General features: G+C 40.1%; 1 protein-coding gene across 4 annotated transcripts; it reads left to right on the top strand.

Moving 5' to 3' along the window:
* The first annotated feature begins 107 nt into the window (after positions 1 to 107).
* Positions 108 to 24,477, top strand: kiaa0753 (KIAA0753 ortholog). 4 transcript variants are annotated; one of them, XM_085131006.1, is made up of 18 exons: positions 108 to 561; positions 2,185 to 2,478; positions 2,583 to 2,844; positions 2,988 to 3,097; positions 3,193 to 3,255; positions 3,660 to 3,881; positions 4,407 to 4,587; positions 5,194 to 5,375; positions 5,607 to 5,737; positions 6,239 to 6,394; positions 7,575 to 7,664; positions 9,265 to 9,352; positions 9,534 to 9,608; positions 9,744 to 9,902; positions 10,119 to 10,200; positions 10,458 to 10,578; positions 17,657 to 17,884; positions 21,293 to 24,477. In XM_085131006.1, exons 1-18 carry the CDS (start codon positions 424 to 426, stop codon positions 21,444 to 21,446), a joined length of 2,736 nt encoding a protein of 911 aa, XP_084987132.1. In that variant the 5' UTR covers positions 108 to 423; the 3' UTR covers positions 21,447 to 24,477. The 4 variants fall into 4 exon arrangements, with proteins under 4 accessions (XP_084987132.1, XP_084987134.1, XP_084987133.1 ...); XM_085131008.1 differs by having other exon boundaries at positions 109 to 561; positions 5,197 to 5,375; XM_085131007.1 differs by having other exon boundaries at positions 109 to 561; positions 6,242 to 6,394.
* Positions 24,478 to 24,529: the final 52 nt, after the last annotated feature.

Genomic DNA, 24,529 nt, shown 5'->3' with positions numbered 1-24,529 from the left:
AAATATGATGTATCATATGTGATCATATGTGATATATTTAGTGAGAATGCCTATTTTATCACACGTTATTATAAAGCGTTTGCGTTGATTTTTGGCTTCTTTGACAAGCCGTACTTAAAAAAAAAACTACTTCCGTCTTTAGGGTCGTGTTGTTGTCATGGCGCCGTTTCAAACTGTTGAGAAGCTAAATTTAAAATTTAAGATATTAACGAGGTCCTGTATTTTAATTATGCTTCAATTAGCCACTCGGTGCGTATAGCTGACTTATAATTCATATACAGAAAGTGGAAGAACTGATCATTAACGACGCCGAAGTGCCTGAATTTAGTTTCTGGATTGGATTAACTTTATGTTAGCAAAATTAGCTCCCATTAGCATAACATTTAGTATTGTTTACTACAGTGACAACTGTTTTTCGCTGTAATGACTGCACAATCCCTGCAAAGTGGTCCCGGGATTTTCTCAGGAAAGCAGAGCGAAGAGAGAGACTGGGTTGCTTTAGGATCAACCAGAAATGTTCACAGCCGCAGCGGTTTAACGGCTGGGATCTCTCATACCAAGGTAAACAGCACTGAAAGTCTGATAATATTCATCTATCTTTATTATATGCAGTTCATCTTTGCATGTACACAATTTGAAATGGAAAAGCTAAGGCCACATACTAGGGATACATACACAGACCTGGAGCTGGTTCATTGAGATCAGCTGGTCCTAGAGTGCAGCACAATGTCAACAATAAATCTGAATATTACAGTCCTGAAAGTCATAGTATTTATCGCTACAAGGAGTAGAGGCAGTGAAGGTAGAGACATTTAAATACCCGGGATCAACCATTCTGAAAATGAAAAAGAGGTGGAGACGCGAGTGAAGTGTTTGTTATAATACTCTTTCTCTCTTCATTTTTAAGATTTTTGTAAGACTTCAGTTTGAAGCATATCACTATGTTCATATCACAATGTTTGTAAATAGCTTGGTGTCAAAGTAAAGCGCCTCAGTGAAGTTTACCAGAGATTCATGTGCTGTTTTTAGTTTTATTCAATTTCAATTCAATTCAGTTTTATTTATATAGCGCCAAATTACAACAACAGTCGCCTCAAGGCGCTTTATATTGTAGACCCTACAATAATACATACAGAGAAAAACCCCAACAATCATATGACCCACTATAAGCAAGTGCTTTGGTGAAAGTGGGAAGGAAAATTCAATTTTAACAGGATGAAATCTCAGGCAGAACCAGGCTCAGGGAGGGGCAGCCATCTGCTGCGACCGGTTGGGGTGAGAGAAGGAAGACCGGACAAAAGACATGCTCTCGAAGAGAGACAGAGATTAAAAACAAGTGTGATTCAATGCAGGGAGGTCTGTTAACACATGGTGAGTGAGAAAGGTGACTGAAAGGAAATGCTTAATGCATCATGGGAATTCTCCAGCAGCCTGCACCTATTGCAGCATAACTAAGGGAGGATTCAGGGTCACGTTATCCAGCCCTACCTATATGCTTTAGCAAAAAGGAAAGTTTTAAGCCTAATCTTAAAAGTAGAGATAGTGTTTTGTCTTCCGAATCCAAACTGTAAGCTGGTTCCATAGAAGAGGGGCCTGAAAACCCATTCTTCGATGATTTTGACAGCCATCCACAAGCCTCTGGCATTATTCTGTCTAAATAATTGTTCACTCTTCTTGATAAAATTGGTAGAGTTAATTTAAATTGGTTAGTTTCCTGGCATGAGCCTACACAGTCCACAAATATTCATCAGGGTTAAGGTCACAGCTTTGGGAAGACCATTCGAAAAGCTTCATGTTAGCCTGTTTTATCCTTTGTAAAATCAGGTTTGATGTGATGTTTGAGATCATGGTCCTGTTCAACATCCAGTTGTATCCAAGTTTCAACAATCTAGCTTTCGCACAAAGAGGATGTTATTATTATTCCATCTGCTCATCTGTTGAAAGAAATCATTAAAAGCTCCAAATTACTACGACATTTATATGATATGGTATACTTTATCGTATGAATCTCATGGTAATTCTGGTTCCATGACGCCCCTAATGATTGTATGTATCCTTCCGACCACAACTATATGCAATGACACCATTTCCTAAATACCTGTTATTGATAAATATATCTGATTGGGTCTAATCATAATGACTGATTATACCAGATAAAACTGACTTCTGTCTTGCACACCACAGCTGCTGTTCAATGACACCGTCCCTGCAAGTACTAGAAACCGTGCCACACATGTCGGCCTGCCTGCCCCCATTGTGATAGAGCGACTGCTGCCTGTATCAGACGTTAAGGAAAATGTGGACAGCGCCAGAAGCTCTTTTAGCTTCACCACACTCTCTGAGGAGAGGCTTCAGGCAGCTGTTAAGCAGGCCAAGCGAGATCTAAGACGAAGGCGCCTTGAATCGCTGACAAAATTATCGGCCAAACCTTCTCAGGAGGCCTCACTCTTTGAAACAAGTGATGTAGAACTCCGTCAGGTAATTTAATTACTTTTTGTCTATAATAACATTCTTGTTTATATAATATGAAATTAATTGTTTGTGCCTGTTTAGCAAATGAAGTTTATTTCCTGTCTTTATAGGAGTTTGCAGCAAGTCCAAGTAAGATGATGTCAAAAGCATCCAGTCCAAAAGAGAAGGTGACTGTAGCTGGAGCCAAACGACACACATCCCAGAAACATCCTATTTCATCCATGCCTCGAATGAGCCGCTCACCCCCAACCAGAGACCCTGGCCTTAGGCAGGTAGAAGGAGACAAAGAGGCACCTTTAAGCCACGAGATCCACAGGCTGCAGAATGAGCTGGAAGTGTATATTCAGAAAGTGGAAGAGCTGGCTAACAGAGGTAGCCCACAAGACGCCTATAACTTGAAATGCATAGAGTGTAATCATAATTTTGGAACCCATTGCAATGATCACACTTTTCCTATGATTTCACTACCAATGCATGATGCTAATAAATAACGCATAATTTTTTTTAAACAACAGGGGAGAAAATACAGGAGTCATTAGAACCTGAAGAGGAAAACAAGTTGGAGATACGCAGACAGAAACAGGCGGCTCGCTCAGCTCGTATTATTTATGTTCTGCAGCAACAGGTACTTAAATTTCTATTGAATGCCATTAAATGTTTGTCACTGGATTTCCTTTTGCTCTACTCCTCTAGACAATGTTCTCTCAAATTATTTAACAGGTAAAAGAGATACAAGAAGATATAGAAAAACTACGAAGCCAGAAAATGTGGGATGCTAAAAAGGTGAGAAGAAAGTCAGTGACATTTTGGACTTCATGGCTCTCCCCTCTGCCTCAACCACTCAACCAGGTTTCTTATTGTTAAGAGGGAGTTTTTCCTTCCCACTGTCACCAAGTGCTTACTCATGGGGAGTGGGGGGGGGGGGGGGGGGGGCATCTGATTGTTTTATCTATTATCTTTATAATTTTTTAAAATTTGTTTTATTTATTTGTTATTGTAGGGTCTTTACCTTACATTATGAGGGCCCTGGGGCGACTGTTGTAATTTGGCACTATATAAATAAAATTGAATTAAATGAGTAAAATCACTCGTGTCTGATTTTTGTTTTGTTTTTTTTATGAAGGAGTTTTGTTAAAAAAAGTTGACATTTCTGTTCTTAATTTATTTGCATTCTCTTTTACTTTCAGTCCATGGCGATAAACAGGCTTGCAGCCGCACATCGTGGGGCACTGAGGGCTTTACAGGTTTTTATCCATCAACTCTCTGATCTGTCTCACAGCAAAGTGCCTCCTTATTCCAAAGAACTGGGGCAGCTGATTCGCCAGCTCTCTTTGTGCACAGCTAAAGTTGAAGTGGACCAGGGCTCAGCTGTGCCTGAGACGGCCCTTGACATCCTGCAGAAACTAGAGGTAAGGATCACGATGTAACCGCTGTATTTACAGAGTGATGTGTGTTTTCCTAGTGTAGACTTGGCTCCTGGACAATGCAAAAACAATCAGCAGAAAGAAGCTCAATGTGGCAAACCAGTGCAGTATTGTATTGGTCCCGACTTTAAACCTACTTTCTTATTTTACTTAATAAAGGCAAATATTCATGCATGAATTCCAACTAACTGCAGTGCAGGTTTAGCAGAGCATTACAAGAACAGATTCTGTATCTGCTGCTGTTTCTAGGTCACAGATCGAAGTAGTAATAAGATTTTAATATGCCTAAATGATATGATTTCTCCAGATGCATCATATATTTTTATTACATGTTATTTTCTTTGTTACATTGTTTATTTGTAATATTACTGTAAACATAGATGACTTGTGCTGCAGGATTAATCAATATTTAGTGGAATTTGTCTAAAAATAAAACTTATTTTAGGAAAATATATATTTTTTGAATTGAGTGAATAATCTCAGGCTTTGCTGTCACTTCATTTTTAATAGACTTTGGATTCTGCTCTCAGTAAACAAGAGATGCTCATAAAGATTCAGGCTCAAGCATGCCTTCCGCAAAGGAAATCTCCTCATCGCAGCAAGTCTCCTACGACTGCACCCAGGCGTCCCAAACTGCAAGGAATTGCTCGAGGTCCTTGCAAAGCAAAAAATCCCAGAAGAGGCCTCCATGGTGAGCACTGTTTACTTGCTTTGTGTATTTATTAATGCAGACTTCGTGGGTGTTGTTTAATGACTATCATTTCAACTTAAGACCTACTTGTTGATAGAGGCCTGTTGACGAAGGACAAACCATTTGCTCTCCTATGTATATAAAAGCCCTCCAAAGGCTTCTGTGCAGTTGTCTTGGGGCCTCCCACTGTGCGTAAATTGCTGTACCCAGGCTTAAAATTGATCAGGGAGCCAGGAAGTGATAGGAAAACAAGATTTAAAGTGCAGAACTCTGGCATTTGGTCCCCTGCTGTTTAGTATATGAGCAGTTAAGTCCTGCTGGGTATTATTGGGCTGAGAGGCAGTGATGATATAAACACTAGAGTGAGCCCCATCTGCAATCTAGATCTCCCTAGAAACCTGAACCTAAACCACACATCCACCTGGCTGTCAAGAGTGCAAGCAAATTCTGTAATTGGTGGTGTTGTCTACTCCCATCAGGGTTCAAATTAATTGAATTGTACTGAAAGGGATAAATAATCTTGTTTGGTCTTGACTTTTATTTAGTTTGAACTTAAATAAATTAAGATCAAAACAAATAAATTGTTTAACTTTTTATTTTTGTTAGCAGATAAGAGAATGGCCTCCCAGAAACCCAAAACTACTCAACAGCCCCTCAATAGAAGAGAGGTACTGCGGTCTGGCCTGGAGAGCCTCGTCCAGCAGAGGGAGCTGCAGAGACGATCCCAGACCAATACTAACAGCAGAAAAGAGCTGCCCTCTCAGAGAAAAACGGCTGAAACAATAAAGGTGCTGGGCTTCTACTGAACTCAGTATTTCACAAGACACAGAGAACGCTTAATAACACGTTATTAGCAACATGATTTGTTGTTTGATATTATACCCTGTGAAAACATATATATATATATATATATATATATATATATATTTTTTTTTTTTTTTTAACCAATGATTAGACGTAACCAATGTGAGGTTAATGTAAACTAATAATTAAATGTTTATTTTCTATTTTTATTATAGCATAATCAGATGCATGATGCAGGCTTCCAGCAGCCTACAGTCTCCTCTCGGCTCAGAGTGAACCAGCTCCCTCAAAAAGAGCACTCTGTGCCCTGGATACCTACATCCCCTCACTCTCCTCCTCCACAACGGTGAGTCTGTTATCTCTCTGTGCAGTCCTCGGCTCACTCGATGATTAATGTCATTATGTAAGTACTGCTTTAATGTCTGAAACTCTGATCTCCAGGTAACAGTTTACATTTAGTATGAAATAATATGTGTGGACAAAAAAAAACCCCAAAAAGACAATTTTACACAATTATCTCTTTATGAATTTCAATCAGATTGTGGATGCAAGCAGGCATAATCAGATTATCTGCTGGACTAAGAGGTTGTATACATTATAGGATTGTAGATTGTATTCAGTGTTACTGGTAAAGAGCAGCACATACCATATGCACCAAATTTTTCATTTTTCATTGATGACAGTTGCTTATAAGGAAAATCTGGGGGGAAAAAAAGTAATTTGGTAAATATAGTATAAGAGATGTAAGTGTCAAAATAAAAATTGCTTTTTCGCTTTCCATTGAGTTGTTTAATATAGCATCTTTCTGTTTACATTTTTTAACCCATTCATCATTCTCTGCTATCAGCAGATCCCCACAAAGGGGAAGACCAGAGCCTCGTTGTCTCTTTTCTCCAGTGAAATCCTCACCAGACCCTCCAAAGCAGAGGCCTGGAGGTAGTTTGGCAACTGAGCCAGGCCTAAGCTCACAAAGGAAGAAAGAAGCTCAGAATGAAGCATTAAGGTGAACCTTACCTCCCAATGTTTTTTTTAACCTTATTTTAAATACATGGGTTGGCAGTAATCGGGAACAATAGGGAAATAAAATGTGAAAGTTAATCTCTCTTCCATCAGCTCTCCTCTTTCCTAAGCCCGCTCCCTGCAGATGATCACACTCTTCTTGTGCCCATTGCAGAAGCTATGTGTAAGCTGGTTGGTTTAGTTTAGAAAAAGGCCTAATTACTCTTGCTTTCATGATAACAGTCTACGATGTTACATATAAAATCAAAGCTTTGAACCATAAATTACACATCCTTCATGGCTGTTCTTACAGTGATCGTGGAAAAAAGGCAAACACTTGGCTCCCCTATGAGCAGCACCTGTGACCATAATATTAGATATAAATGTGTTTTGATAAGTCTGTTTTCCTGTTACTGTGGTGCGTTGCAGGCCAGAGGCAGCTGTTGCTAGTGAGGGACCGTTAACCTTTCCTGCAATATTTTCCAACACTGGCTCAGGCTTTCTTCTCTCTAGGGATGCACTAGTGATCTGCATGTGCATCTGCACTTTTTGACTCTCTGAAAGGACCTCTGATTGGCCAGAATCTAATATAATTGGCTAGGTTTTCTTAAAACCCGATAATGGAGCCCAAAGAAATATGCAGTTTAGTTGGGAATATTTGCCTGATGGTGAAAAATCTGCCTGTCCCAGCTTTTATCGCTTCTACTTATTATAAATATCTTTTTTCAGATTACCTTGTAATCTGTGTCATTTCTGCTTCTCACATTAGATTATCTGTCATAGCAAAATGCCACATGGGTGGAATCTAGGGAAAAGGAACATTAATGAGAACATTCAGAGAGCCATTTCTAACCTTTATGTCAGACCCCACTTGCTGAGAGCCAGAGGCAATACTCTGATTCTAATTCAAAGTTAATTCTTTCCAATAAATTAATCTAGGTGCCAGCTAGATTGAGGCCATTTCTCTTTTTGAGTGATTAATAGTTTGCCTGTTTTATAAGCACCTCATTGATTGAGTGTTCCACATATGTCTCCGTTTAATCAAATCGTAATTACTGCAGTTGTGCTTTCTTATTAATCAGTGGCTATCAGCGTGATTAAAGATGAAGATTATAAATTATTTATGTGCAAAGCTTCTTTGAGCTTACATTTTGCTTCATTTGATGATTGCCTGGGTGATGCAGGAAAGCTTGGCTAGATAAGATCACTGCGCAGAGACTGCAAGAGCTGAACCAGCTGAGTAAAGAAGAGGCTGAACGCATTCAGAGATTAAGGTACAGTACTAATAAAATTATTGTTTTAGCAGACTTGGATCCAAGGTGATGAAGGCTTAAAGTCATGGTGAATATTAATCTAGCCAAAAAAATGTTTTTTTTTCCATGTGCCCCCTAATCGCAACCTCTGCAGACACTATGGGATGATAACAAACTCCCTCTGACCGAAATAAAAGGGATTAATTAATGACATAAAAAAGTAAGTACAGTGTGTGTATATATAGCGATATATGCACTTGCCCTTTAACCTTTGTAAATACTTGGCATTTATGCTATTTAAGAAGAAAATAAAACATTTCCCACTCGGTTCATTGTGCTCACAATCAAAGGAGCATTTACTCTGGGAATTACAACATGGGCAACATTATCTACTGACAACAGAACAAAACAATGAGTGGAAAATAATGCAGACTGTGATTGCAGCGCATCCATTCAGCACCAAGGAGAGCATATGTTCCTATAGACCGCTGTGTATTTGTTAATTAGTCACTGGAGAGCCCAACAAAACACAATGTGCACAGAGCAAAGTCAACACTTAATTACACTACTGTGAATGTGTGGGTTAACACTACTGTGTTCTCTGTCACAAAGACGTGTAGGCCTGCTCTTTATTTACTCACCTTGTCAAGAGGGGAATACCACTGCAGGAAACATGTAATGCTAATTAAGAACACATGCAGCCTCTATAGTTTTATGGGTTACATAACATTAACAAATTTGCACATAGTGTGTTACATGGAAAGTTGAATGAAAATTCACCATTATTACAGATCTGTTTTGCCTGTGTGTTATACCCATGGCAGGTTCTTTTTTTTGTTTGTTTGTTTGTTTTTGTTTTAAAGCTAAAGAAAGCTGCAGAAAAGTGTTAAAGTGTTTAAATTAGATGTATAACGAGTCACTATATCTGATTTTTTTTTTTCCTCCTGCCACTGTGACAAGTAAAAGCACTAAACTGCTTCACTTGTTTACAGGTGATAAGTTGGACACAATAGACATTAATACAATCAACAGGCTGCATTTTGAATAAAATGCTTATGTCACACTTAGTGAGCCTTTTATGCTTTCAACTGCTCTCAGCTGGTGAAACTCTTAACTGGCATGTCAGCCTTTATGGCTTTTTTTTATTGGTTTTAACAGTGAACGTAACCAGAAGACATTCAATATAATGCCAGCAAAGAGTTTGACAGTTTTGACCTTATATGCTTATTATAATTACAGATTAATGTGAATAATTTAAAAAACACTGAGCCTGATGACTATTTCTATTGTGTGTGAATACATTTGGCCGTCAATGATAATGATTGATAGTGATGATTAATTAATTCTCTCATGCATTTCCAGTAATGTGAAGGTTTTATTCGACTCAAACGGATAGTTATTTTAAAATCTTGGCAGAAAGTTTTTTGTTTCTTAATCAGAGAAATTCAATCTTTTTAATTAATTCTGAACCCAAGGTGGGCTAAAATTCCAAATATATTTTTAACTATACTTTATGTAAATACTTTTTTTAAAAAAAAATAATTTTGTGTCTTGAAGTTAAAGCAGCTCAGCTTCAGAACTTCTGTGACAGCTTGCAGTGTGGGTGTGTTTTGGTTCACAGGTCTGAAGTTGTCTCGCCAACTCAGTGGGCTGAGAGAGCTGAGCAGAAGGCCAGAGAGAGAATTCAGCCCCTTCTGGATGAAGCCCAGGTAGGAGGAATTATCTGCTGTCCAGCTAGTGCCAGATTTTCTTCCTTTTATAAACCTCCTAAAGATGAGGGAGACAGTTGTTGCATGTGAATGATTAAATAAATCTAAGTTTGTGTGTATGCGTGTGTTTGGCTTCAGATTTGCCTCGTAAAATAAACTGAGATTTTTATTGTGCCTTCAGCAAATTGGTGAGTCCAGGAACAACAGAATGAACTCTCCACTGAGGAGTCGAGTGCCTGAACAGGCTGCAGAGAGGGTGAGCTTCACTATAGGAGATTTGACATTTAAGTTTATCATAGCAATGATTTAAAAACTGTGCAGCTAAACTCAGAACACTTGTATTTGTTTGTTTGTTTGTTTGTTTGTTTTTTGTAATTATTGCCATTTACAGGCAGAAGAAAGTGCTGAGCAGCTGAGTGAAGAGCTGCTGGACGATTTGTGGCGGGTGGCGTGGACAGTTAGGACAGACAGACAGCTGCAGGACATGGGCCAGGACAGGCTGCAGGCCCCAACCCTGGAGAGTATGCTGCTTCGTATGGAGGAGATACAGGTGAGAGGGACCCACCAGTGAAAGGTCACTATGGAACTTGAAAGGTCACTGGTTACTGGTTTAGTGTTTATAATGAGCTGTTATGACAGCTGTGGTCTGCGTCTGCATACTGATGCATTTTCCAGACTTGATTACACTGTTCAATTTGTTTGACAAGGATCTTTGTCAGTAGGATGCTGTGTTTATAGAATCTGGTTCTCTGTGTGTCTCTGACAGCGGGATCAGGAGGAAGTGAGGAGGCGGTTTGCTTCTATCACCTATTCAGACCCTCTTTACTTGAAACAACCAGGACCAGCAGGTAAAAAAAAGAAGAAGCCAAAAACAGACAATTTCTGCACTTAAACAAAAATGTTATCTGCAAGTGCAAAGCCTAGAAAGTTATTTCCCAGACCTTTCCTGTAGGTGGAGACAGTGCTACAACTGAAAAGGCCAGATGAATACTTGTCATTCACGCTGTATGCTGTTGTCCTTTTGTTTTTCTATTTGTCTGCTCCTTGCTCCACCCATCCCTCTTAACATTTCCCCCTTCTTTTGCTTTCTCTCTCTTCTTCTCAGGATCCCAGTCCCATGCCCCCAGCTCCAGGCCAGCCTCTCCTCAGCCAATTAGGCTCACAAATCCAGTGCTGAAGCAGACCTCTGCAGCGGATATTGTCCTTGAAAAACCTGTCGAGACTGGGTGGGTTTCTCTGTCTTTTCCCCTTTACTGCACCTAAGTCATTTCTATGTGTCATCTTTAGCTGACGGCTTCCATTCATTGCTGTTTAATTCATCTTGAAAAGTCAGTAGGGAAATTTTGGAGTGTTCTCAGAATATTAACTGGAGCCCAGTATTAAGGTTTGACCTATTTAACTCCCTTTCCAATCATTTGAGCTGAAATTATAGGTCTTAGCCTCAATTATCGGTCATCATAGCTCATTCAATGCTCCTGATTGCACAAAATTATGATATACTCCCTTTTTTTAACAAATGCAAATATGTAAATGGTGGATTTTAATTACTTGGAAAGTATCAGGTGACTTTTAATGAAATCTTATGAGACAAATTACATATCAAATTACCTTTAATGACTTGCTTTAGTTGCTGATGCTGTAATGAAGAGAAACAAACGGCATCTTCCACAGGAAGTAATTCAGTGCTGGTTTAATTGCACCTCTAGACTCAATGACAAGGAAGTGGTTAATGTTCTTTTTTTCCCAGCTATACACATTTAGTCTTTTTCCACATGACGTGTGTGCCCTGTAATCACTATTCCACTGGGAGTCCTTACTCATCCTGCAAAACTCACTTGGTGGCTACTGCACCCAGGGCAGACTCTATTCCTGACTCTGGCAGCAGACTCCACAGGGAGACCCTCCACTGCCCAGGGCTTTAGCTGCAGCTGCTATACTGCTTAAATTAACGAGGAACTTGGAAGGAAAGAGAAAAGAGACTGGAAGGGACTAGAAGTTGTTGACACAGACAAGCCAGCAGGATACTTTTAACAAATTCAAGCTGCAAACATTAGCAAATTAAAGTCCGTCAGTCTTCAACAGCCTCGGGTTCACTTCACTCGATGGAAACTTTGCCTTAAGAGCCACTTTGCTTTGCACTTTGCTTAACTGTTCTTAATGCATCTATCAAGCAATAACTCAGTTCTCTGGCAAACATAACACAGGTGCTTTTTTAAGAGGTGTCTTTTTTTTAATTAGCTGTTCATTTTAGAGGGATCAAGCCTTCCAGCTTCTTAACGGGGACAGTCATTTGATAACTGCTAGCTCATTTGTTCTGAAACACCTTGAATCACTGTAGCTCAGAACAGACCCGTCTGCAGCACTTTCATCCTCAGTCTGAATTACAGCTCCTCTAAAAAGTGCTGGCAGCCCACTGGACCTTTTTATGTGTTTTGTTTTGGTTGACACATTAAATCACAGTGGATGTGATTGGTGTTTGTTTGTTTGTTTGTTTTTGATTTTTTTTGACATGGATCAATAGAAAAACACTTTGATTTGAAAGCAAGTACTAATCTTAGTAAACAAGTTGACTAGAATGCTTATCAATAAAAGAACACACAAGGTGATTGTGTGTATTGAGCCCCTTGAGTTATTATCACAAGATAAATAGTAATTCGGTTGTGCTGTGTATTCAGAAAAAGGGACGATTGTACCATAACAAAACAGTTGGTGATAATTGAATTAAATTTAAATTCACATAGATATCAGTGAATAATTAATCGGCTCCGTATTTCAGCTTTTTGCAAGGCATGTTTTATCTGTATTTACTTGTTTTTTTTGTTTGAAAGCATTTGAAATTTCTTGGTCATGCTTAGAGAAAAATGCAGCTGGTTTCTGTTGGTGCACAGATCGATTAAGTCTCTTAGTGAAATCAGTGAGGTTGACAGAGAAATTCAGCAGCACAGAGGGCGGGTAGCTTCGCTGTCTGCTGAGTCACACATGCCATCACAGAATCTTTTTTTTTTTTTTTTAACCATAAGATGCTCGTCAACTTATCTAGTCCAATAATGGCAGTAAAACAAGACTGATGGTGGTCGTGCCATTGGCTCTTGCATGCGTAGTATTTTTAGGCTCTGAGGTTGCTTGTAATGCAGTAATTGTACTCATTTGCATATGAAAAAAGGATTCTATATATTGTCCCCATTCTCTATTCTCTAAATGAAGCATGACCCAGCCTGTTCAGCACTTACTCCATGACTACTGCACTATCTAACTTGCGAAAGAATAAACCTCCCTGCAAGACACTCTGACAGATTGTTTGTTTGTTTTCTTTCTAAAGTGCAAGAAGGAACTTGTTGTCCACCTACAGCGTCTCTTTTTTCACAGTGCTTTGTCCCCCTTAGAAGTAATAAAGTTGGAAGTAGGGAGTCGTTTGGTGTGAGATGGGGAGAGAAATTGTGTTTATTAGGCACATTGTTTTACAGAGCTGTCTTTAGGGGACACAGAGTTGCTTCGTAAAATGAACTGAACTGTAAGGGAGATGCTTTGGCTACTTGCGCTGAAGGATAAAGAGGCCCAGGTGCCACATAGTACAACACATACCAGCACAGCTGAAGGGATGAAAAGCTAATGCGGAAGCAAACCACCAAGGATGCTTTATTTCGTTGCCCTGTACCTGTGACATGTGCAATGACAATAAAGTTGAATTCTATTCTAATTCTATTCTATTTATAAGTTAAAAACAGCCTCGCCTTATGTTGTTGCAGTCTATACTCTAAATTTAACTGTTGTTGCTTTATAACTTTAGGTTATGTCAGATTGTGTGCGCAGCAGCCCTTTGTATAATAGTTCACCTCTCTCACCAAAATGATCAGGTCTTGAGAAATAATGGTAATTCTAAAATTGATGCCAGAGAGCAGCAGGTCATCCCAGTGGTTGCTCTCTAAGAAGCATCATTTTCCAGACATTTAGGTTATTTTGATAAGCAGCTTTTCACAACTGCAGCACATTCCTGTTGCTTCCGCAGCTCTCGGATCAAAACCTGTGGTTAAAAATGCGATTTGTTTTTCGTGCTGATGTGGGATTGTGTTAATCCTCTGTCAGTGTTGACTGTCCTGGTGTTCAGTGTAGCAGAATGGTGAGGTTTAATTTGGGAACGGGAAAATGAGCAAAGAGCTCATCATGTGTGTTGTCTCAGGCCTGAGTTGTTGTTTACAGCCCAAATTTTTCAGTCCTGAGAGACACATCAGGCGACATGCTCGTCATTTTGTGCCTCACACACATATTTATACACACCTTGGGGGAAAAAAACATGCCACAGAAATAAAGCTGCATAATTTTCTCAGTGTGACTATCACGGGAGGTGCTTTGGTCCTATTGTTTGATAGCTAAGAGGGACATTGTCACATGGTATCGGTTATCGGTTTCCTGATTTTTGTATTAAATAAGCTGGTTTTCTGTAAGCACTGAGCCAAGGAAGGTGAGGATTGATCGGGAGTTTTCAAAAGAATACTAACTGAAAGAATAAAATAGTTTTATATTTAGTGAGTGCTGCTACTCTGTTCTTTTCTTTTAATCTGTGCTGACTATAGTCGGGGTTACTTTTTAGTAATGACAGGAGAGCCCAGAGGGTTCTAACACTTCCATTGACTCTCACCAGGCGTAACGCTGCCTTTGTCGCGCTAAATACTCTTTCCAAAACAGCATGTGCTTCTTACCTTGGGTGTCTTTGTTCAGGTGCCTGTGTGAGCGCTGTCAAACAACCACGGAGACAATCTTTTAACACATCAGCAGAGCAGCAGATAAGATTTATGTATCCATGGTGAGGAGCCCAAACCTCATTCTCCCCCATCCCCCCTACAGCTCCATCAGCTGGTCAAGCAAATCAATAAAAAGATAAGAAGCTCACTCAGAAAAATTAAAAACCGTGCATTTATTTTATTTATTTATTTCACACTGCTCTCTCCCACCTTTTTCCTCTGTGGCTACAGTTGTCCCCTCCTGTATTTCGTCACTTTGTAACCTGGCAGATTTGTAGTTGTGATGTCTTCTAAGTTCTGCACCCACATTTAAATCAGTCCAGTGCAATATTATAAAAGAGGATTTTCTTTTTGGAATATTGAGGATTTCTGTTTTTCTTTTTGTTGTTGTTTTTTTCCCCCCAGTATCCTCCACCTGTTTCTTTTCACACTGATCTTCTCCGCTGTCACTGAGGCTTCATTGAGCCTTGCTTGAATCACCCCCTTACTATCTCTCAGCCACTTGTGGTTTTATCTGACTCAGCTTCAGCCCAGCTTGGATCCCTTTTGATATATCACATATGGCACCGTCCTGTGCCAGGTCCCATCTTTGCCAGGCTCAGCATGGCTTTAGCTTTTGTTGAGAAATGAGAAGACAAACCTGAGGTGATCGCGCTAATGGCTAATGCTGCTTGCTTGTTTGGGTTTGTGTAAATCCCGTGTGCAGGCCAAGTTGCAGGTGCTACAGCGTGATGGATAGAGGGTGTTTTGTTAGTGTTTCAGCATTTTGGTACTTGTATGCACTAGCCAAACAGAAATGTACACAGAGCTGTGAAAGCACAGATTTTGAAATGAAGGTTCATTATAGATGTCTCATTCAGTTTCGAGTGAATTTCATAGGGCACAATAGAGTAAAAAACTATTACTAAGAACTTGTCATATTTAATTTGCAAATCTTTTTCTCAGCACTCATATCACCTTTTCACAGATTGTTATGCAAGACCAGTCTTGCTTTGCAGATGGTCTTTTGTGCCAAAGTATCTGAATGGTTTTCATTCACAGAAAAGACAGGCTGGTCTATTTTCTTTTCAGAAGCGTGGGAGCCATTGCGACTTTAAAAATAAGCGAGTTTGCAGGGTACAGAATTGTTGTTTTTCCCGTCAAACAGTAAATCGACCCATTTCAGACTGGAAGCATGGTTCGCTGTGCTGGCACTTTGATATTTATGGCCACCCCATGGGTTGCAGCCCCAATAGTCAACACTGAAACAAGTTTAGCTGAGGCCCAGGGAGCACAATAGAGAGGCACTTTGCTTTAGAGCTGCTGCAACACTAAATATAGCACAGTGAGCGCCATTGCAAGAGCCAGGCTGATTTGTCAAAGCAGAGAGGATTATAAAGCCAGACCACGGCGATGCCCAGCTGAGCCCCTGCTCATTCTGAGCAAGGGGCTAGCAAGAGAGCTGCTTGCACTCTGACACCTCTCCTAAATTCATCATCTACACCCTTACGTCAGGCTCGGCGAGAGTTTGTGTTCTACCGCAGAGTTACCTTTTCTCCACATAAACATCTCTTAGAGGTCATCTACTCATCGTGTTGCTTTCTCAATGGGATTCTCACTCTTTCTATAATATTATGAGGTTTTTACCTGCCCTAAAGTGCCTTTAAAATGATATCAAACTGAATTGAACTGAAAATACAATTTTGAGCAGTGTTGGGTAAGTTACTTTAAAATAGTAACTTAGTTACATTACTAGTTACTTCTATCAAAAGTAACTCAGTTACTTCAAGTTACTCTTTACTTTCAAAGTAACTAGTTACTAGGGAAAGTAACTTTGGTTTTACTCAGAATTCTCTTGTTAATGTGTTGCTTCCATAACTTTGCCAGTCTTCTAGCTTGCTTACTTGCCACAAGTGCACTGTGCCACCTACCAATAGAAAGGAAAAGATAATGTGCATATTTCCACAAGAGAAATCCCACGCCTGGACCGTCATTGACTGCTGCCATGATTCTAGCCTACGTCACAGCGTCATGTGCGCCTTTTACATCCAACACGAAAACTGCAGTCGTGGTGCTTTGATTGTACTCAGAACTCGGAAATTCTGCCTTCTGAATAGGAAGATGTAGGTAACACCACACTGCAGATGAGCTGCATACAGGGCTGGACTGGGACAAAAAATTGGCCCGGGCATTTTGACTAGAGACTGGCCCACCATTATAGGAAAAATCATAAAGCCTTTGAATGAAAGCAAACGCTGTTGTGACAGTGATGTTCACTGTTTGATGGTATATATGCATCAATCTATCAATCCTTTGTTGTAAGATTCAGATAATTATTTTTTAAAAGCTAGACATTTTAAATGAGAATATGAAAGAAAAGTACTTCTTTGTGCCCCCCTCTCCCTGTTAATGCCCTACCTGGACCCCTGGCAAAACTTTGCTAGATCCACACCTGCACAGTTACCAGCTGTCAGCTACCTAAAAAGGATCCTGGGGTTATCTGTCTCTCAGAAACAGTTCATAACTTCCCTTCAACTCATTCATGTCACCTAAAAGGTAAACCTGTTTCTCCATCACCTGTTCAGCTCTGATTCAGTAAGGACATCTCCTGGTTTCATCTTCATGTTTCCCTCTCACCAGATAACCAAACCGACACCATGACCAGCAGCTATACAGCTGTGGCTCCAGCAAACATCAACTGATACTAGAAATAAATATTAAATAAATGCTAACAACAGCTGATCAAGCTTAAACGTGCTGCTGTTGTTTAACGCGACATGGTTTCCTCTTTCTGGCGCAAAGTGGGCGATAAACAAGCAAGAGAGCCGATCAGCTGATCATTGATGAGTTTTCATGATTGAAGTAGAAACGGGAGAGGGAGGGGGGAGAATGAAAGAAGAAGAGGCAGCTGTGCAGCAAAGACAGAATAACTCCAGCTTTGTGTCTTTTTCATTGTAGCTGAATTACGGGACAAACTGTTCCTTTTCATCTCAATAAGAAACGCATAATATTTTCTGTGAATACCAGACGGGACGGTTGGCAACTCTAATAACTTATGAACAAAATAAAGTTCAACATCATTAACTTCATAGCACCCACCCAGCTGTATAGAAACTCCGTCATGCTAGCTAGTACGCAGTATGGAAAAAGTCAGAATAACGAAAATAAACTCCACCTAAACCTGGTTTATATCTGACCCAGATAGACTGCAGGTCATAACTTCTTACCTGAAGTTCAGTTCACACTTGGACCGGCGGCCGCCTCGGGTCTCTTTTCCTCCTGCCTCCCCTTTCCCTCATCCACCAGCTGGCCTCCACCACTTGCTAATGTTACTGAATCTGTGGAAGCTCCGCGATAGCCGCCACACGAAGTAACGAGTAACGACCCTATCTAAATCCCAGTAACGACTAACGCGTTCCTGATTTTGGTAATAACTAGTTACCGTGCTCGTTACCACAATAATAACGTAGTTACTGTAACGCGTTACTTAATAACGCGTTAGTCCCAACACTGATTTTGAGATATTGAAAAAATATGTTTCTTGGTCTCACCTTCTGAGCATCGTCTTGTTTTTCCACATTCGCAGCTTCCTGTGTGAGAACAGCCTGACAGAGGAGGCATCCCAAGATGAGCAGCATCCTGCAAACAACACCATGTTCCCTGGCCCTCTGGAGGGAAGCAAGGCGCCTGTTATCTCAGTGCCAGGCAGCATGCTGAGAGGCATTCGGCAGTACCGGGAAGACTATGAGGCTTACCTGCGCGCTGTGGCTCATGAGGCTGTGGGCAGCTTCGACCCCTGGGCCGTTGCAGACGGGTAGAAAACTGATTGTTTTAATAATGACTTTAACTAATGAGACATGTGCATAAACATGATCAGGGAATTTTGTTTGCACTGGCTGATTGCCACCAGTGTTTGAAGTATGCATTGCAGTTATGATCTGTCTCAGTCATCGGGATAGTCTAAAGTGCTTGAGTTTAAGACAACTGCAGTTGTATTTTTCGATTTTTAAAGACGTTTCATCTTTCATCCAAAAGGCTTTTTCAGTTATAAAAGCTGATAGGGAGCCTCAGGAATTTACCTCTTAGTGGGGTTGTCCCACTGAAGGTGAGAGTCACTGACCCACCTTGTCATTATGTGAGTGATTAGAGTCACGTGAGCCAAGGTGTCAATTCGCTGCTCCACCCTAACATCACATGAGTCATTATGCTCACATGGGTCAAGGTGTGAGTGGGGCTTGTATGGTCTGGGGAGGGATCTCAATACAGTGCTATAGATAAAGATTTTTATAAGCTCCCTCAACCGCTCGAGCCTTCTTGTTTTGTGTTTAGCTTAAGCTTAAAGGTAAATATGTAAGATGACAGTATAGGATAAAAACAGCTTGAAACATTTACATTTAACAGCTGTGACATTACATGTGTGCATAGATCTCCACTAGTGCTACCTTTGCTTTGTATATTGGATGGCACAGTGCAATGGTTAGCCTTGTTTTTTCACAGCAAGAGAGTCCAGAGTTCAAATTCACTGACCATCTGGGTCCTTTCTGTGTGGGTATTCCCTGTGCCTGCTTGGGTTCTCTCTAGATACTCCGTTTGCTGCCCAAAGACATGCATGTTAGGTTTATTAGTGATTGATTAATTGGTTGTGAAATACTGCATGCTCACATCTACAGCTACGTTTGTGTTTCTCTCTGTGTTAGCCCTGCAGTAGACTAGCAAACTGTCTAGGGTGTACCCCAGCATTTGTACTGTGACAGCCGGAATAGCCTCCAGCCCTCCCGCGACCCTGAATTGGACATGCTGTTAAGAAAATAGATAGCTGGACGTTATGTCTTGTGTTGCACTCATCCCCTTCTGCGTTAGCATGCTAATCTGCTATTGCTGGCCCTTCTGCTATGTCACTTTGTACCATAGGATGTGAGAGTAAGTCAGTCTGTGCTCGGTCCAACATGAGAGACAAAGTAGCAGTGCTGCCCAGTTAGATTTTTCTTTGCCATGGCCTAACATTCTGACCTCTTTACAGTCATTTCGAACACAAGCAGTGAATGAAATTGTGAACGCAGCGATGGCTGATTCATTTGCTATAAGACCGATGGAGAGCAGGAGATCCTGTTGTGCGTGCTTTACTGTGTTTCTGCTTCCTTTGACACAAATTACAAAATTCCCTTCCTTGGCCACAACACAGGCAAAAACAAAGATTACATCATGGATGTTGGTTGATTTCTGTCCTGTACCAGTGTCAGATGATGACAGACATAAACACTGGTTGTGAAGTTACAGCTTCCTCTCTCGGAATAAGTTATCCTTCTAAATGCACATAAAGTGTTCATGTATATCTTTATTAAGGGGCATTAGCTCTCAGCAGGACCTTTTCCAGTGTTCAGTTTCATCTAGAATGCCCTCAAACAACAAGACATTTTCCATTTGCTATGAATGAGTCTCTTCCACGCTGCAGCAGTTTCAGAGTGAAATATGAGGTTTTTTTTAAGTTGTTCTACACATTAATGATATGACATGCTTAGTGTTTGTAACTAGAACCACGCTGAAGCAGATCTGTCCTTTCTGTTCTTTGTTATGTCTCTGGACACGATTGAAGGACACTGTGCACAGCAGGAGGCGCTCACTCAGAGAGAATCATGCAGAGTTTATGGTTAGCATAGTGCGCCTCTGTTGTTCGCCGCCGGTCTTCTCTCCCACTCACAAACTTACATACTTGACAGGCCGCTGCTGGTGCAACGCTGGCTTCGTGCCATCATTGTGAACATATTGAACTTATGCGTTTAATATATGAGTTCTAAACTTCTGAAATCCTCTTTCCTCTGCGTCACAGACTTGCGTGGGTTACCAAACAGCTCGATAAACTGTCTTTCTTAAGTTTAGATCTGAAAAACTGTCCAGTCCCACCCATGGGATCTGGCTGACTGTGTCACTGGCTCATTATCAGATTCACATCAAAAAGCCAAAGTTTTTAAGACATGAATCTGTACTTGGAAAAAACAACAAGAAGATATTGCGTGAGAAACCATCCAATTATCTCAGTGTTTTTGGAGACGGAGAAGGCATGCATATAGACTAGTATGACCCCTGCTGATCTGACACAGTGCAGAAAGCTTTCTGTGTGATGAGATGGTAATGAGCAGCCCTGTGCTGCTGTGGAGCATTACCACCTGGAGGATCTCATTCATTCTGTCTGCTAACAGACTGATTGCAAGATAGAAAGACGTCAGCACTGCCAAAACAGCTATTTGAATTTCTTTATGCATGTAAATAAAACTTAGTAGTAGGGTCCTAGGATCCTAGTTCACTTTGTATGAATCTGCTTTTTTATTCTGATTTTCATACATTAGCATAAACGGTACGCTGTGCAGTTACTGGTGTGTTAAATATAAAGATAACTTGGAGTAATTCAGAAGGGCAAGCACGGTTCCTTGTACATTGATGTTAATGATATTTTATAATGCCAAACCACAGCGGCACATTCTTCTCTGGATTTCTCTCACTATATGGTGCTGTGAGCAAAGTGTTCTTGCCATGACCCTTTAAAGGAACAGGGAGTTCTTCAACACACAATTACTCTGATAGTTTTGTTGCACTGACGTTTCAGTGGATATGTGAGAGTGTTTCCCATTTTCCCTCATCCTCTATGTCCCTGCCTCAGTCTCTGCCTGTGTGTGTGTGTGTGTGCACTGACCTAGATAATGATCAAACACTGAAATTTAGCTTGGTGCTGCACACAGTTCACGAGGCTTCAAAGTTATTTTGCTCTATTTTATGTTTTTAAACTAAGTTTTGCATGTGCACCTCTTAAAAAAACAGATACCGCATTTGTGCAGAGAAACCAGCTTTAATTTGACCTTCTGCATTTTTGAAGATAATGACGCAAGGCTGATGATTTACATTTACTTTGAAATTATAACCACTGTGCACAAAGGACATGTTTCAAGTGATTTGCATTTTCCATTGTTTTCAGGCCCACTGACCTTTTTATTTTGCATGTCTTTCAAAATGTCTAGCCTAAAATCTTGTGAGAAGACCAAAAATAGCAGGAGCAGTAGCAACATAAGTACCATTGTCATATGTGATTTGTTTTGATGCCACAAATGAATTCTACCAAATTGAAGCATATACGTTTTCAAATTTTAGAAGACTTTTTTTATACATGTTATATATGATTTAAGGAAAATAACCATGTTTTCTAACATCTGCACCTCTTATCGTCTCACAGCTTGGCTGACGAGTTGCTGTCGGAGGCTCTGGCTGATGTGGCAGCAGAGTTTCAGGATGTCGTGGAGGAGTATGCTGAGGCCGTCTTCACCTCTGAGTTCCTGCAGCCGATCCGGTCGCCACCCATTTCAGCCGCATCTTTGGCCGGACAATAGGATGCTGCAGCATTATGGATGCAGCATTATCTTGAAAACCTTTGATATTATGTTTGCTGTGGATGGAAATTTTTACATTGTCAAACCCTGGACTGCTATTATTTATTATTTTTATATAGAGTTTTGTATGTTGTACAATCAGATATTTTATTTTTTAAAGTTTTTATTTATTTGATCTTAGACAAAGGTCTGAAAACACGTTCACAGATAACTTCTGCAATGACACAATAGGATTTTATTTTACTGGGATCACACATTTTATTGTAAAGCTCGGCAGAAGCATTGTTGAGTTACACAGGGAGCATTAGTCACATTACTTCTTTTGGTCCATCTGTATCTGTGTTTGCGTACCTCTGGGAAAGTTAGTTTAGTGTAGATAAGCTTAGAGAGACCATTAGAACATTACAGAGGATTATAAGATTACAGCCGTCCCCTTGCACTTGGTCTAAATCTCCCTGAGGATTACTCACACTTATTATTTTCACATTGGCATATGGAAATAAATTAATTGCATACGGTTTCCACCAAACTGATGTAGGAAGCCAAGGACATGGTGCGCTTAAGGTCTTGTAAATTGATTTCTCATTCATTTTAATGTCTAAATAAAGTGTCTCAGCACAGAAAAAATACTTCCCTCTAAATTGAATGTGTTATCCCTGTAATCTCTGTCCACTCTGAGGGTTGGACCACATGAAAGGAAAGTGATAAGGGTATGGTTAGGGATTTTTTTTTTTTTCCTTTTCAGGGTTTTGAACTTGGTTGAGAACTATTTTAATAATTCTCTTTTCTGTGCTTTTCTTTCTTAATTGTGGTAAAATGTGTAGCACAAATTAAACAGGACAAACTTGACAGGCTGAGAAAATGTCTGAGTCCCTTGAGAGCAACATGAAAGCCAGGCAGATAGAGCAATGGGGGCACATGCAGATGCTGCACTGGCCTGTGGGGACCAGCCTTTGATTGGGGACATACAGTGACTGAATGAATTAGCTCACACGGCATCAGCTGCCCCGTATTTCCTCTCAGGCTGTGTTGTGTGTTTTTGTGTGTGCGTGTTTGTTTGTATGAGGGTGTCAGAATGCATGCAAGCTTTAACAGGCTCATGCACAGTGCACATTTCCCCTTTGCGATCTCTGATAAATACAAACTGGTACGTTCAATGTGAGGGAGGTGTTGCTGTCTTTACATAGGTATAAGGAAGGCAGGTAGCTCTGACATGCGACTGGGAAACATCAAAGACCATAAAATAATGAGTTGATTTATGATTATTTTTAGCTTTTATAGTTCAGGAGATGTTTAAAAGACAAATTAGTGTATATTTGCTTTGTCAGGACTACTTAACATCAGGGAGCAGCTTAGCAAATGTTACAGTAAGACCAAACTGTTTTGATCTTTCAGGCTTTACTGTGGTTGACTTGGATGTCTTTGATTTTTCAGCGTTAATGCAGTAACCACCATGCACAAACATTACTGTGGAAAGACCAGAATTAGAACAGTTTTGCTCATCATTATAATTTCAAATGATCACAGAGATTCGACCTTGCCACTGGTCAGCGTGACTCATTATCAGAACACTGACTGCAATATATTCACGTTGGCAGGGGCACTTTGGCATGCAGGTGCGTTAAAGTTGCTTTGTGGCAGTCGGGTCTGTTTTGCTCAGTGTTTACGACAGATGGATCCTTGCTTGTTAGTCATGTTTGCTCCTCTCGGGGGATATTCTGTCGAAGACGAAGTATCTGAGGGATGATTTCTGCTGAGATGCTGGCCATCACTGAGCAGTCTGTCGCGCAGACACCACCATCGTTTGCATTCTTATATTTTCCCCTTTTTTTTCAGACCATTTTGAGACACAATTGGCCATCTGAGATCTCATTAAATACATGACTGAAGGGAAGCATCTGTCACGGCTTTGCATTGTTGGGATTAATAATACCTCTCAGATTGAATTGTTTGTTATGTAGTTATTATATGAATCGAGTCCTTGCAGAGAGCCAACTATACTCCCAATGATGGATCATGAGATAGAAATGATTATCTGTCAAGCTCAATACACGTGCGTACAAGGCAGAGTGAACATGTTGGAGTTATTTAGAAAAACTATATATTCTTCATTTATTTTTTATTAATGTAAGATACAGTTGAGTATAGGCCGACATACAGAATAGCTCACTTCAGCAGGAGGAGCAGCATGACCTTTCTTTGATATCATGGTTGATCAAAGGTTGGGAGAAGTAGTAATGCTCTCCACTTAAAGTTGCAATACCACAGCGTAAATGTGTAAAAGCCCTGCTTTCAAATGTGCAAAATATATTCAGGAGAAACTACGGATAAACAAAGCGTAGCCTGTAGAACAAATTACAAGTGAAAGCATTCAATGCTCATGATTTTACAGAAACTGGTGTTTTCAATTTTCATGGTTGATGCATGAATATGTTAGCAGCATGTTACTGTAGGTGGTTAAAGTGTAATAACACTATAGCAACAACTACATTTAATAAGAATTTAATATCATTTGCAAAGGTTAAATAATCAGGTAGCCTTAAATGTACTTACAGGAAGTAAACGTAAGTCAGTTTGCACCCCAGTGTAATTTACTCAGGTTACAATTATAAATATGTTCACTACATTAAAAATCAATTCATAATACCTATAATAGTTGTGATTTATATGAATAATGAACAATGAAACTGTGGAGTGTTTTTACTGTTATACCTGAACTCCAGAAGAAAATGTGAATTGGATGATTAATTGGAAAGCAGGTAAAGCTTGTTTCCTTGAGATTTCACAGCAAATGAAGCAGACATGATATCGGAAGCTGATTAAAAGTGTTGAATTTATATTTAATAGCATTTTACTCTCATTACAGTTACGTTGCTTATATTGACTGCCATTCCTTTTTTTCTCCAGTGCATACCTCCACTTCTCCGGGATTTCTTTCACTGACTCCCTACAGATCACATTGTCATCTGTGAACCATGGACACTGCTGCATCCTCATCAGTCAACCTGTCCATCAACATTGCATGGAAGAATATTACTCTTATTTAAAAAACAAAAAAAACTTTGTAACCAAGGAGTAAAAAT

The sequence above is a fragment of the Neolamprologus multifasciatus genome, chromosome 14, assembly GCF_963576455.1.
Source record: "Neolamprologus multifasciatus chromosome 14, fNeoMul1.2, whole genome shotgun sequence".
In the NCBI taxonomy this organism is placed as follows: Eukaryota; Metazoa; Chordata; class Actinopteri; order Cichliformes; family Cichlidae; genus Neolamprologus; species Neolamprologus multifasciatus.
Note: the sequence above shows the minus strand (reverse complement) of the source record. Positions and strands in the feature narration are given on the sequence as shown.

Coding starts and splice junctions, on each gene's coding strand:
- kiaa0753 (XM_085131006.1), top strand. CDS start 424: ATGACTGCACAATCCCTGCAAAGTGGTCCCGGGATTTTCTCAGGAAAG. Junction 9,903..10,118: donor TTCGTATGGAGGAGATACAG/GTGAGAGGGACC, acceptor TGTCTCTGACAG/CGGGATCAGGAGGAAGTGAG. Junction 10,201..10,457: donor GAAACAACCAGGACCAGCAG/GTAAAAAAAAGA, acceptor TCTTCTTCTCAG/GATCCCAGTCCCATGCCCCC.